Here is a 15,670-nt window from a genome sequence, read left to right as displayed (position 1 = left end):
CACAACATCTTTCCAATAGGAAGGAGACCAGAATTGCATGCAATATTCCAAGATGATAGCCTTAAGAGTGCAAGAGGACATAAATTGGCTGAAAACATGAGATGATCAATGGAAAATGGAATTCAGTCTGGATAAGTATGAGGTGATGCACTGGGACAGGACAAACAATGCAAGGGAATACACGTTAAACAGTAGGACCTGGGGAAGTACTGAAGAGCAGAGGGACTGTAGTGTGCATGTCGACTGGCAGGACAGGTAAAGTGATTAAGGAGGTAACCAGACATTTGTCTTTCCTAGCCATAGCATGAAGTTTAAGAACAGGGAGGTTATGCAGGAATTGCACAAAAAGTCATTTCAGCCACAGCTATAGTATCATGTGCAGGTCTGGAATCTACATAGAGATGAGATGTGATTGGTGAAAAGGGTACAGGGGAGATTCACCAGGACTTTTGGTAGCACGGTGGCTCAGTGGTTAGCACTGCTGCCTCAAAGCACCAGGGACACAGGCTCAATTCCAGCCTCGGGCGACTGCTTGAGTGGAGTTTGCACATTCTCCCAGTGGGTTTTCTCTGGGTGCTCCGGTTTCCTCACACAATCCAAAGATTTGCAGGTTAGGTGAACTGGAAATGCTACATTGTCCATAGTGTTCAGGAATGTGTAGGTTAAGTGCATTAGTCAGGGGAAATATAAAGTACTAGGGTTGCGGAATAGGTCTGGATGGGATACTCTTCAGAGGGTCAGTGTGGACTTGTTAGGCCAAATGGCCTGTTTCCACATTGTAGGGATTCCGAATTGTAAAATTACGTGGGCTGGAGAGTTTTAGTCAGGAAGAGATATTGTATAGAGTCAGAGATGTACAGCACAGAAACAGACCCTTCAGTCCAACCCGTCCATGATGACCAGATATCCCAATCTGCTAGGCCCATTTGCTAGCAGTTGGCCATATCCCTCCAAACTCTTTCTATTCATGTACCCACCCAGTTGCCTTTTAAATGTTGTAAACATATGAGCCTTCACCACTTCCTCTAGCAGCTCATTCCATTTACGCACCACACTCTGCGTGCAAAAGTTGCCCTTTAGATCCCTCTTACATCTTTTCAATCTCACCCTAAACCTATGCCTGCTAGTTCTGGACTCCCCCAGCTCAGGGTAAAGACTAGGGTTGTTTTCCTTAAAGCAGAGGAGATTGTGAGGGAACACGATTGAGATGTATAAATTATGAGGGGCATACATAGGGTAGATAGGAAGAGACCTTTCCCCTTGATGGAGTGATCAATGACCAGAGACATAGATAAGATATGGAGCAAAGATATAGAGAGGGTGAGATGAAAAATCCTTCAGCCAGAGGGTGGCGGGAATCTGGAATTCACTGCATGTGAGGATGGTAGAGGCAGGGGAGATAAGATTTTAAACTCTGGTCTCTTTCTATTTCTTTTGGATAAGGATTTAAGAGCTGGTCGCTTTTCTTTGCCTGTGTTTCTTTTAATTCTTCTCATTTTCTAAAAAGTTCTGGTTTTGTATTTTAAGATGGCAGCAGAGAATGGTGACTTTTCACTGTACTCCTGTACTCGAGTACACATGGCAATAAAAACTAATTCCATCTGAAGAATTCCAGTGCCAAGGCATACAAGCTTATGGGCCAAGTGATGGAATATGGGATAGTATGGTTACGTGCTTGGTTTTGACAATATAGACTTGATGAGCTGAAGGGCCTTTTTCTGTGCTGTAGACCTCTCTGACTCTAAATTTCAAAAAACATTATTTTTTTATGGAATAATTATTTCGCAGTTCATGACCCAGATTCTACAATTGCGAAGCATCAGTCTGGCTTGTTTACGCATGTTACCCTTCTATATGTCAAGTTGCTGAGAGCGTGAGCTCTTAATGCTGCTGAATGAGAGAAACTCGCCACCTGTGATACAAACCAACTGGGCAAGCAACTGCGAGTCCCTAATATAGAGTGAAAGATTGAGAAATAAGTAGTGTAAGGTCTGAGAATGGGCAAACTCAATGTCACATCATGTGCAGAAAACGAAATGAAGAGAGGGACAGAAAGATTGGATTTAGAGACAGAAAAGTTTAAAAATAAAGCTTTAACAACAAGTAAAACCTGAAGGATCGAGACCTATCACTAAGAGTTAAATTTAACCTACAGTAAAGAGAAACTTTAACTGGAAGTGATTTCCCTTTCTCGGTCATGCCTGCTGCAGGTAAAGGAGCTTCATATTATTCTTTATGTTTCAGACCAGAGATAATCACTGAAGCCAATGGTGGAAAGTCACGGCTCGACAGCAACCTGTGTGTTTAATAGCAGGCTCAGCATTTACCTGAAGCTGCTGCACCACTTACACAACAAAAAAGTGGCAATGAACAGCATTTGCCTCATTGTTGTTCTGAGTGCAAAATCTGGCTCGATGTTTAATATTAATAGTTGCAGAGTCATGCAGCAGAGGAACAGACCCTTCGGTCCATCTCGTCCATGCCAATCAGATGTCCTAAACGGATCTAGTCCCATTTGCCAGCATTTGGCCATATCTCTGACAACCCTTCCTCTTCATGTACCTATCCAGATGGCTTTTAAATGTTGTACTGCCTCCACCACTTCCTCTGGGAGTTGCATACACACACCAACCTCAGTGAAAAAGCTAGCCCCAGGTCCCTTTTAAATCTTTCCCCTCTTGCCTTCAACCAATGCCCTGTAGCGTTGGACTTTCCCACCCTGGGAAAAAGACCAGGGCTATTCACCCTAACCATGCACCTCATGATTTTATAAATCTTGAGTGTGTACCACCACCAATAGGTGAGTCGCTCATGACTGTTTGCGACAGCTTGCTGTGTTTGCCTGGATCACACTGGTGACTACAGTTCAAAAACATTCTATTGGCTGTGAAGCTCTGTGGGGAAAGGTATGTCAGGAATGAAAGACCCTTTTTTTTTGTTATTAAGCCAAGACAAATCAGTGACCCAGAGAAAGTGAGGACTGCAGATGCTGGAGGTCAGGGATTCGAATGCGTGGTGGTGGAAAAGCATAGCAGGTCAGGCAGCATCCGAGGAGCAGGAGAATCGAAGTCCCATCATTCCCGATTAGATTAGATTAGATTACTTACAGTGCGAAAACAGGCCCTTCGGTCCAACAAGTCCACACCTGAAGGGCTTATGCCCGAAACGTCAATTCTCCTGCTCCTCGGCAGCTGCCTGGCCTGCTGCGCTTTTCCAGCACCACAAATCAGTGACCCACAAGCTAATTTTCTAGAAATGTCGTAAACCATTGAAAGGTACTTCAGGCGTAAAAGAACAAAACAGACTCAGTGGTGAATTTTAAACAGGCTGGGATGAAAGCAAATGCAGAACAGAACCTGGCTTCCAACAGATGAAGGGTTCATATTTCATTACCATTCATCACTCAGATCCACCAACTACTGTTGGAAGATGATATAGTCAGGCCTAGTCTGAATAAATGATAGGATATGAGAATATGAAGCCTGAGTGATGAAGCATGCCTGATACGTAGCACTGTAAACAGAATAAAAGGTTAAGAATGAGCAAAGATTATTAACTTGCTAAAATGCATTGAGAACTATAGGAATCAGAAACCTGACAGAAAAGAGCATATTTTTCCCTGATCCAAAGTCTTGACTTTGTCTTGCAACCTTTTATGCAAAGTGATTTAGTTGTTTTGCAGCCGGCCTCCTCAGGTGAATGAACCCTTCATTACAAATGTAAAGGAAATGTTCCCAGAAGACAGAACATTAAGGAATTACAGATAGAAGGTGAAGTTTGTCTCTGTTACTTGCCAGTTCTGTGCCTAAACCTTCAGCTATACGGACAATAAAAATGAAATATGAACTGTATAAAGTGTGTCCTTAAACCACAACCTGCCACTTGCCCTGCAAGTTTTCTTTCCCCCGAAAGGAAGGAAAACATACTTGTTAAATTTCACAGCAAAAATAAAAACACAAGTAAGACAAGTTATGACAAAGCAGACAAAACTGGCTTTGGTAAGTGAGTAGCATGATGCAGATATTTTCATAAACCATCCCCATGCTGAATTACCTGTCGGTTCTGTGGCCGTGGCTGAAGGATATCACAGGGTAGTTAAGAAGCAGAAAAACAGAGGCAAAATGTACATTTTTAACATATTCAATCATGAAATGGTGAGTGACAAAAATCAGAGTAATGTTTAGACAGCAAACTCATTTATAGTTTATATTCTTCCTACAAGAATCCAAAGTGGCTACTAATTTCAATGTACTAATCGGCCCAAGATATTCACAATTTAAGTTGCATGCAGATCAATTCATCTCTTCTAAACTGTCATTACAATACAATCAATGAAATCTTAATGTCAAGGCTATCTGTTCCTGTTATTTTATCTACAGTAGATCATAAGGTCAATCTCTCACACTTGAAAAATCTTAAAATCTAGGCCAAAATATATGCCCAGCAAAAATGTAAAGTACTGATGTTGGTGAAGCTGGTTTCCATCTCAAAGTCTGGAATAAGACACAAAGCTGGTAATTCAAATTAAATGCACGTGACACACTTTATTGAATGAGTTTATTCTTCAAGGATATCTTTCAACATGATCAAACATTTTTTAAAAATGCATGGTTTTCAGTGTCTGACGCAAAGTGTTCATCAAATTCACTCTGAGTCAATTTGGTTGTGGAGTCATCACAAGGATTCCATTCTGGGTTAGACTTAGTACTTACAGTTTCAAAATCTTTCCTTCACAACAAATCATCTTCCCCTTTATCCACTATTTTGCATATTCCTCTTTTTTTTTGAATGATCTCATGACAATTCATGCATCAACAACATTCTATAATTTGATGACAAAATCACAAGAAACCTCAAATAGGGCATTACAGCACAATGGCTCAGTGGTTAACACTGCTGCCTCACAGCACCAAGGACACAAATTCGATTCCAACCTCTGGTGACTGGCTGTGTGAAATTTGACATTCGCCCAGTGTCTGCGTGGGTTTCCTCTAAGTGCTCCGGTTTCCTCCCACACTCCAAAGATATACACGTTAGGCCATGCTAACTTGTCAATAGTGTCCAAGGATAAGAAAGCTAGGTGGAGTTACAGGGGACTGGGATGGGATGTTCTTCAGAGGGTCTGTACAGAGTTGATGGACTGAATGACCTCTTTCCACATTGTAGAGTTATGGAGGAAGTCAGCAGATCAGGAAACGCGTATGGAGAGAAACAGTTGATGTCTAGAGTTTTATCTAACTTTTCCTTAGAAGTGAAAGGGGCTGAAAAATGCTGCTTTTTAATGTTATAAACAGTGGGGGAACACGATTGAGGGTAGCCAGAGCTAGAGGCAGAGGTTGCTAACATTCAGGTGCCAAATGAGTGTTATTGAAAATTTGAAAAGGGGAAAATGTCCACACTGCTCAGAGCAAAGTCAACAAGATACTGTTGTGAGGGCAAATGGAAGAAAACTAAAGAAGGTGAATGAGGGTAGGATTTATACAGTTAATGGTTGGACCCTGGAGAGTGTTGCCAAACAAACAGACCTAGGGGTGTAGGTGCATAGTTCCTTGAAAGTGGAATTGAAGGCAGGCAGGTGGTGAAAGCAGCAGTTGGAATGCTTACCTTCATTGGTCAGTGAATTGAGTATCGGAGTTGAGATGTCATGTTATGACTGTTCAGGTAAGAATACTGGTGAGGATATTTTAGAATACTGCATTCAATTCTGATCGCCCATCTATAGGAATGCTATTGTTAAACTTGAGAGGGTGCAGGAAAGATTTACAAGGATGTTGTCAGGGTTGGAGAGTTTGAGTTCTTGGGAATAGTCTGGGGCTGTTTTTCCTCGAGCATTGAAGGTTGAGAGGTGACCTTATAGTGGTTTATAAAATCATGAGGGGCATGGATAGGGCAAATAGACTTGGTATTTTTCCCAAGGTAGGGGAGTCCAAAACCAGAGGGCATAGGTTTAAGGGGAAATTTAAAAGGGATCTGAGGGGTAACTTTTTCATGCAGAGGGTGGTGTGTATATGAAATGAGCTGTCAGAGAAAGTGGAGGAAGCTGGTACAAATACAACATTTAAAAGGCATCATGATGGGTACATGAATAGGAAGAGTTTAGAGGGGTATGGACTAAATGCTAGTAAATGGGAGAAGATCAGATTGGGGTATCTGGACAATTTGGATTGAAGGGTCTGTTACTGTGCTGTATGACTCGATGTAGACAAGCAGGAGGCTGGAAGAACACAGCAGGCCAGGCAGCATCAAGAGATGCAGAAGTCAATGTTTCGGCTCTAATACTTCTTCAGGACTGCAGGTGGGTGTAGGAGGAGCTGCAGATATAGGGTGGCAGGGTGGTGAAGCGGGGATAGGTGAAGGGTAAGAGCTGGTTGTCAATGGGAGGAATGAATTTGGTTGGAGGGAGGGAGGATTGGAATAGAAGGGGAGGGGCTGGGAGGAGTCAGGGATGTGGGGTGGAGGTTATTTGAAATTGGAGAACTCAATGTTGAGTGCTCTGGGCTGTAGGATGTACAGGTGGGAGATGAGGCGTTGTTCCTCCAACTTACGTTATGGTTCATTTTGGTAACGGAGAAGGCCAAGGATGGTCATGTTGGAAAGGCAAATTAAAACGGTCAGTGACTGGGAGGTCTGGACGACCCCTGCAGACTCACCTGTGATGCTCGGTGAACTGTTCCCCAAGTTTACGTTTGGGGTTGTCAGTGGGGAAAGAGGGCGCACACCAAGAACTGTCAAAGGGAATGGTCCTTGCAGAAGGCAGAGAGGGGTGGGGAGGAGAGAGGCCTCCCTCAGACATATCTTCAAAGTATGACTCAATATAGGCTTTCCATTCAGAAAGCTTTCTCCTCCATTACTCACCTTTTCAGTGGGCCAAACATGATGCCAGAATGGGTTGTTGAGGCACACTTCAAAATGTTGAACTATATTAGAGCTCCTCATACAACATCAATTTGGGCCTTGTGTCTTTGCAGGCACCTCCAGATCTCATTAGTTAAAAGGGAACTGAACACATCCCACTTGAATAAGGGACAACTATTGCAAGTATTATTATCAAGGAACTTCACACCTATTCATTCAATGGTCGTAAGGCACATCTGCAAAGCGTTGTGCAGGTAATTTCATTTTTGGAAAAGCTTTACAATTGAAAATGACAGTGGGCTTTAGCTGGGTTCTGCTCTAGAACTATTCAGCTCCATTGCTCTTCTGGACTCGGTGGTTTGACTTAGACAATTAAGTGCATATGTAGGCATTATATTTCTGCTTGCAATGTAACCATTCTGAGAAATTTCAACCATCTATTCTAAAACCTGTATCTCAAGATCAGGCCAGCATTGTTCCCTGTTCTCTTCAACAGTTAGTCTTGGGCAACTTCTTCAGTGTGGATTTTTCTTCCTCCATTCTCACACTGGGGTTTTTCACTAATACCAAATTACCTTGCTGCTGCACAGTTATTTTGACAAGTTCACAAAGTTTATAACTTTTAGTTTAAAACCTGCTTCATATTTCTTTTTGCCATAGGACCAATTTTTGTTCATCATTAACCACGAGCGACCTGTTCCATGTGGGCGCATTCTCAGACTCCTGCACACTTCTTAGTCACATGGCCAATGCTCCCCCTGACCTGCGCACACAGTTCCGTACATGGTGACTGGCTTTGGCACATAGACTGCGGCATGGACTTCCAGATCCGGAAGTTGCTGCCACACACAGATCTTGAAGGGCCGTGCAACCGAAAAGAAAATTGGAGCGAGTGCTGAACATGACCCATATTGCCTGCTTGATCCCATGTGCTGACTTACACCAGGATTGCATCATGCATCTTTGAGATGAAAAATTAAGCCTAGGTTCTGTTGAGAATATAGCACTTTTTTTAGGTCAACTTGCCTTTTTTGCTAAGTAGAAAGTATATACCTAAACATAATTTTTGGTGTCAGAAATATAGGATTGTCTCATATGTCAGATCGACTTTGCATTTTATTCAGAAGAACTCTGATGCTTTTAGGTGTTGATTACATATCTAATCACCTCCAGGGACCAAAATTTTACAACAGGCTGAATAGCCTCTTTCTGCACTGTAGGGATTCTATGAGTACATGTATTTCCACTCATACTGGTTTCTCCTCCAGTTACTCAGTGGGCCAAACATGGTGCCAGAATGACTTGGTTCTAAATGTTAATACATTTCTTCAAGATATTAAAATGGTGACAGAGAGCAAAAACATCCACTATTACTAACACTACTTAATTGAGAAGACTTTGCTTCTACTCACCTTCGAGCAAAGGAAAAATGAGCTGAGGCACTAGGAGAGAAATTTCTCGGGCTGTCTTGAGGGCTGTTTCCTGCTAAAGAGATGAATATCTTTGATCAGTGTATATAGTCTTGAGAAATGATATTAAAACAGGAATTGCTTCACGCTGTAAATTTAATAAAGCACTTTTAAGCCAATGCTTTAATCTTGGACTCAAGGAAGTATGGGTTTTTAAAAGGTTCCATTCGAAAACAATACATATACCAATTTTACTATGCCACTGTCCAGTTTTATCACTATATATAGAAGAAATGATAGGCATTTTGGCGTTGTTAGTTTGGCTGTATGCATTATTGAATGGTGGTGGGAGTGACTTGCCAAGAAGACTTGGAAACAATCCCTGAGGTTCATTTGGATTAGGCTGTTTTCTTATCTATTCCAAATTATTCTTTCTCTTCACCTTCTGTGAAAACATTGATATGTTTCCTACATTAAATACAAGCATGTTGCAAGCTATCCTTAATGGACCCCTTCAACTGCATTGAAGGCTGATATGTGCCAACCTTGTGAAGTGGAAGCTCTGAGGCTCAGAAAGACAGCTGCCGGGAAGTACTATCTCGGGGATAGGTATGTGAAAACGCACTTATCCAGAAATTGTTGTCGACCTTGATTAGTTTACATCAAGGTAAGTCATTGTTGCTCAAGCTTCACATCTCCAACTGTGTAACTGCTATCCAATGGGAATGTTTTCAGTACTCACACTTAAGTAGGAAGATAACTATGATGCACTCCCCATCATTTTGGTGAGCTGTACCAGCCAGACAGGTCCACAGTAATCTCAGGTACTCTGTCAGTAATCTGTTCATGACTAATAGACCCAACCTAGTTTGCTGAATGGTGGAGCAGTCAATTATTAGATTTGCCCCACTACATTCAGAATCCTACCTGAACAACAACAATCCCTATGTCAGATACAACAAAATACATTAAGGTCAAAATAACCTATCAAAACTGAGCCAATTAAGACAAAGCTGTGTTCTCAAATCTAAAGCTATTTTCACTTTAGCACATGTCCTGTGATGAGTTTAGCCATAAAATGTAACCATGGGTCTCTTCCATTAATGGATCTCTTTCATTAACGAACCAGTTCCAGTCTATTAGTCAATAACAGAGATTACTGACAGAGTTCCTGAGATTACTGCAGACCTATCTGGCTGGGTGTCAAATTAATGATGTAGCTGAAAAGGATCCTTTCATTTCCTCTATGTCCTCTTTTGTGATTGTAACTCTAAGAAAACAAGTTTAGGGCTATCGGGAAAGGAAAGAGGACTGGGATTTCATGGGTACAGTTGGTTGAACAATCTCCTTGAGGGCATTTAGCCAATCACATGTAACATAGAGAAATGCAGGTTACAGACAATATGGTGTAATAAGGTCATCTTCCATTCACCACAATTAATTGGAAAATAAGATTAATCTTTCACTGGCTTAAACAATACAGATAAATAGTTATAGTTTAGTGATTGAAAAATAACCTCAATCTTACAACCTGTGCTAAATGTGCAGATTTAAAGGTTTCATTGACATTTAACCAACCATGTATATTTGTCTTCACGTACAACTACTTTCTGCCACTATGTACATTGTTCTGCGTTTATGCAGGTATAAAGGGAAGGTAAAAATCACCAGAGGACTACAGGACTGCTCTCTCATTAGAAAGAGACACTTAAGCTCAGTGGTGATTATCAAGAATATCAGCTAATGTGTGAAGTTTTGTTGCCAAAGTATACAATTTCCTCCAGGTTCTAGATCTGAAGGATGTATTTTAAAAGCCATTTGCATTTGAAAAGCTGCTTTAATGTAAGAAAACATTGCAAGGTGATTCAGTGAAATACAACGTGACAAGAATTGACACGGAACCAAAGGATAACCTGAGGAGGAGAGATAAATGCAGTGTAAGAGGCAGATTTTAAGAAAATTTTCAAAGGCGATGGAGAGCTCATGGGTTTCAGCAGGCAAGGCAGGGAATGCCTGAGCACTGGCATCCAGCTGGTTGAAGATATGGGCGAGACCATGGAGGCCTTTGTTTATGAGTATGAGATTTCTAAATAAAGCTGAGGCAGATAGAAGTCAATGTGTGCCAGTAATCACAGGAAAACTTGGCGAACAGTACAAGTTAAGCTATGGACGATCATAGATGGGAGATGGGCAAGGAAAGGGTTTCAGCAGCAGACAAGATAATACAGGAGTGGGGGATGGGCAATGTTATGTAGATGTAAGTAGGCAGTAAAAAATGAGGTCTGCAGATGCTGGAGATCACAGCTGAAAATGTGTTGCTGGTTAAAGCACAGCAGGTTAGGCAGCATCTCAGGAATAGGGAATTCGACGTTTCGAGCATAAGCCCTTCATCAGGAATGAGAGAGAGTAGCCAAGCAGGCTAAGATAAAAGGTAGGGAGGAGGGACTTGGGGGAGGGGCGATGGAGGTGGGATAGGTGGAGAACGTGGCTGAAGAGTTTCTGTGCAGAGGAGATGACCTGGGGGGTGCAGTGAGAGAGAGACTCACTGAAATCCTTGTAGAGGGAGGAAGAGAGCTTCTTCAAGGAAGGCATCCTTGCAAGAGGATTCGCAGTAGGTTAAAATCTTCGAGTAAAAAATGAGGTCTGCAGATGCTGGAGATCACAGCTGAAACGAATCCTCTTGCAAGGATGCCTTCCTTGAAGAAGCTCTCTTCCTCCCTCTACAAGGATTTCAGTGAGTCTCTCTCTCACTGCACCCCCCAGGTCATCTCCTCTGCACAGAAACTCTTCAGCCACGTTCTCCACCTATCCCACCTCCATCGCCTCTCCCCCAAGTCCCTCCTCCCTACCTTTTATCTTACCCTGCTTGGCTACTCTCTCTCATTCCTGATGAAGGGCTTATGCTCGAAACGTCGAATTCTCTATTCCTGAGATGCTGCCTAACCTGCTGTGCTTTAACCAGCAACACATTTTCAGATGTAAGTAGGCAGTCTGTTTGATGAAAAACATGAGACAATGAAAACTCAGCTTGGGATCAAAAAAGCAGCAAGGTTACAAAAATTCTGGTTGCATGAGAACAGACCATACAGTCCATTGAGCATACTCTGCCACATTCAGTTAGTTCAAGATTAATCTGAGTATGATCTCTATGCATCCCCATAGCCCTTGATAACCTTGCCTAACAAGAACCAATCAAACTCAGTCTTGAAGGTTCCAAATGTCCCAGTATCATCACTGGAAGAGAGAATTCCAGATTTCTCCTCTCTCTTGTACCAAAAATTATTTCCTGATTTCCCTCTTAAGTAGCCTAGCTCTATTTTTAATTTGAAGAAAATAAGTGTAGGGCTACTCTGAAAGGAAAGAAGATTGGGATATCATGGGTACAGTGGGTTGAAGGGTCCCCTCCCATATGATTTTATCTGCTGTCACTTCTGAATCGCTAGAGGAAATTATTTTCTGTATCTATAAAATCTAAATTATTTAAGATTTGCAGTACTCCAAAAGCTAGTGTTTCCAAATAAATCTGTTGGGTATATCTGATGGGTATATGAATAGGAAGGGTTTGGAGGGATATGGGCCGGGTGCTGGCAAGTGGAAATAGATTTGGTTGGGATATCTGGTCGCATGGATGGGTTGGACCGAAGGGTCTGTTTCCATGTTGTACATTTCTATGACTCTATGTTGGACTACAACCTGGTGTTGTGTGATTTTTAAATTATTTAACATTTTGATCAGGTATTCAACCTTCCATGTTGATGAGAACACAAGCCAAATTTGTTGAAACCATTCTCACAATTTAAACCTCACTAAGTCTCTGTATCATTTCAGTGAATCTGCAATGAAGTCTCTCCAAATAACAGAACCTTCCAGAGAGGGAGTGGATCCAGTGACGAGTGAATGAAATAATAATAATTACAGTGAAATCAAATTGTTGGTTTGGTGTGTATGTATCTTCCATTGTGAGGTATTTGAGGGCTAACCTAAGTACTATAACAAGCAAAGATGAAAACAGCAATTACCTCAGAGATCGATAAACACGCTGAGCAACTGCTGTTTTTGTTGGCAATAGTTATGCAATTAAACTGACTTTTATTGCTGCATCAAGTCTAATTAAAAGATGAGACAGTACTTGTAAGGAAAATATTTTGCTTTTCCTGAATTTTGTTTGCTCTGTTATGTTTGTAGTCGAAGACAAAGCTGTACGTGTAGAAATAAAGTTGGTAACAAACCAATAAAATTACCATTTTCTGTACAGTTAACAGTCCTAATATCCCTTCGTTAACAATTTCTCTTGTAACATTTGAAAGCATCCATATGGAATGTTTTTTGCATTTGATCAATTTCTAATTATCAAGGTGAGCACTTTCGATATGAGATTATTTTCTACAATGACTCCTCCCCTAAACATTTTGACCTTTTTGTCACCATCTGATGCTTTTCAAATAGTCTGAAACCTTCTATAATCTGTTAAATCTGTTCCAATCAAATTAATCCTGAAAGGTTTCATGTACATTTTAAATATAAAAATAAAAGAGTTGTTACATGTGACTGTGCAGTGAGGAGGGAATTAATGCTTAGCGTGATTCACAAAGCACATTATAAAGAGTTAAAATATACACAGAGCCAGGAAAGTAAACTTCTCTCAATGCACCCAACTCAGCAATATTTCTCTGCTTTATTTAGGAATGCATGCATATGCTGATTGTACATCTTTGGAAAACGTTTCTATGTAGGCAAGAACCGAGGGTCAGCATATTTCAAATGGATGAGGGATGGTCATGTTATACAGGTCAAGGATAGGAAGAGTGTTATGGAAGCATCAAGGATTGAATTTATCATGAAGCCAGGTCGACAAACCTGAGGAATATACTGGACTCTCACTATAGAATCACAGAATCTCTACAGTGTGGAAGCAGGCCATTCAGCCCAGTGAAGCCATACTGACCCTCTGAAGAGCCTCCCATCCAGACCCACACCCCTACCCTATCCCTGTAACCCTGCATTTACCATGGCTAACCACCTAGCCTACACTATGGACAATTTAGCACGGCCAATCCACCTAACCTGTGCATCTTTGGACTGTGGGAGAAAACCAGAGCACCCAGAGAAAACCCACACAGTGCAGCACGAACATACAAACTCCAGACAGACAGAAAAATTGAACCTGGGATCCCTGGCACTGTGAGGCAGCAGCAATAAGCACTGAGCCACCGTGCCAAAGAAAATGTATTTCTGTTGGCTGATCTTGTAGTTGTTGTCTTAGTGTCTGGGTGGCATAGTATCCCTGGGCTGCCTATCTGCTGCATTGAGGATTTCTACTACTTATGCTTAAGTAGCTATAAATCTATGAAGCAAATAAACCAGAAGAGAAGATTATCTTCAAAATCCTTTGTGTCAATTGTATGTCAATTTTTTTTGCTATAAAACAGTCTGTTGAATCTGCATTTGGTTAAAAAAAAGACATGAAATTTGATGGAAGTTTGTTGAAGATTATCTTTCACAATGCGAGGAACTTTTGCTTTGAAACACCATATTTACTTTTGTAATTTAAGTCCTCAATGTTCAGTCAAGCAAGCACAAAACTTAAAAAAAATACTATGGGGTACTTGCAACAAACCAACCTTTTGAGCCATATAATTTGATAATTAATTGAAAGACTTTCACAAACTCAAAATCTGCAGTACCTTCCTACACCAACATTACAATTTCTGATTAATGCTGGCACCATAATTCTCTAAACTAAAGGCTAGTTCTAACTCTAACCCAATCATGGCCATCCCAACAGATCTTTTTACTCCAAGTAAAGCATTTGGCTTCAATGTAAAGGAAGCTTCAAATTTGGCATGACAGCCTTTGAAGGTATGGAAACCACATAAATCTAATGTATACTGTAGACCTGTCTGGAGCTTTACATGAGGATATTCAGCACAGAGAGGGGTTTCGGAGAGGGCTGGGGAAGTACTCTGGAGGGCTCTCTTTGTCCACCCCCTTCCCCTGGGACTGCCGCTGAGCTCTCACTTCCAGACATCTAAAATGGTTTCCAGTAAAGGGGCACAGGGCTGGGAGTCGGGGCGGGGGGGGGGGGGGGGGGGGGGGGCTTTCAGCAGGGGGAGGGGTGGGGGGTGGGAAGTCAGACAGGGTTTTCACTTAGCTTCCGATCAGCATACTTCATAAATTGCTCATGAGCCTTGGTGGCACCCACCTCATGAGGGCGGTTGGTTCCTGCCAGTCCTAAATATACCTTGGTTAAAAAAATGAGTCATGCTGGAATTGGAGTCAGAAAACCAGCACACCCAGTTGGCACTGGTAACTGTGAATCCTCAAAGAAAGTGAGGACTGCAGATGCTGGAGATCAGAGTCAAGAGTGTGGTGCTGGAAAAGCACAGCAGATCAGCAAACATCCAAGGAGCAGGAGAATCGATGTTTCGGGCATAAGCCCTTCATCGAGAATGGGTTTATGCTCACCTATTGCTGGGACCTGTCAGCCTCTGTTCACACCCTTCAAACAACCAAAAACATCTGAGAAAATGAAATCACAAAAAGGCAAACCAAATGAAACATGAAATTGTGCCACACAGGAAAAGTCCACTTTCACACCTGGTCTTTACAGTCACAGGTCTGACTGCATATACCAATTGATTTGAAGGTTAATGTGATAGTAGTAATCATTGCACTATGCTGTTACAGGAAAGTTGAATAACACAGTGAAAAAAAGTGAACTGAAAGACACATTAAAAATATTTAGGATCTGGTCTGATTCAATATATGGATGTACCTACTAGAGAAGGTGCAAAACTTGACCTACTCTTAGGAAATAAGGCAGGGCAGGTGACCGAGGTGTCAATGGGACAGCACTTTGGGGCTAGCGACCATAATTCTATTAGTTTTAAAATAATGATGGAAAAAGATAGACCAGATCTAAAAGTTGAAGTTCTAAATTGGAGAAAGGCCAATTTTGAAGGGATTAGGCAAGAACGACATAGGAAGGGAAGATTGAGATTAGATAGGGAGATTACACAGAGTTAGGCAGGAATTTAAAAAGGAAGACCTTGAGAGTAGTGATATCGAGATTACTCCCGGTGCTGCAAGCTAGTGAGGGCAGGAATAGCAGGATAGAGCAGATGAATACATGGCTGAGGAGCTGGTTATGGGAGAAGGATTCACCTTTTTGGATCACTGGAATTTCTTTTGGGGCAGAAGTGACCTGTACAAGGAGGACTGATTGCACCTAAATTGGAAGGGGACTAATGTACTAGCATGGAGATTTATGACAGCTGACTAGTAAAGTGTGTGTGTGTGTGTGTGGGGGGGGGGAGGGAGAAGGTGGGACCCAGGGAGATAGTGAAGAAAGAGATCAATTTGACACTAGTACAGTTAAGAACAGAAGTGAGTCAAACAGTCAGGGC

At 41.7% G+C, this 15,670-nt stretch overlaps 1 protein-coding gene across 2 annotated transcripts in view; it reads right to left on the bottom strand.

Moving 5' to 3' along the window:
• LOC132822321 (microtubule-associated serine/threonine-protein kinase 4-like) overlaps nt 1-15,670 on the bottom strand; it is a 190,757-nt gene that overhangs the window by 93,670 nt on the left and 81,417 nt on the right. Inside the window, exon 3 of one of the 2 annotated variants that reach the window (XM_060835555.1) lies at nt 8,268-8,340. In XM_060835555.1, coding sequence (XP_060691538.1) covers nt 8,268-8,340 — 73 coding nt within the window. The remainder of the gene's footprint in view (nt 1-8,267; nt 8,341-15,670) is intronic. The other variant, XM_060835564.1, reaches the window with a different exon arrangement.

The sequence above is a fragment of the Hemiscyllium ocellatum genome, chromosome 2 (assembly GCF_020745735.1).
Source record: "Hemiscyllium ocellatum isolate sHemOce1 chromosome 2, sHemOce1.pat.X.cur, whole genome shotgun sequence".
Lineage (NCBI taxonomy): Eukaryota > Metazoa > Chordata > Chondrichthyes > Orectolobiformes > Hemiscylliidae > Hemiscyllium > Hemiscyllium ocellatum.
The sequence above is the reverse complement of the archived record's forward strand: the minus strand, read 5'-3'. Positions and strand labels throughout refer to the sequence as shown.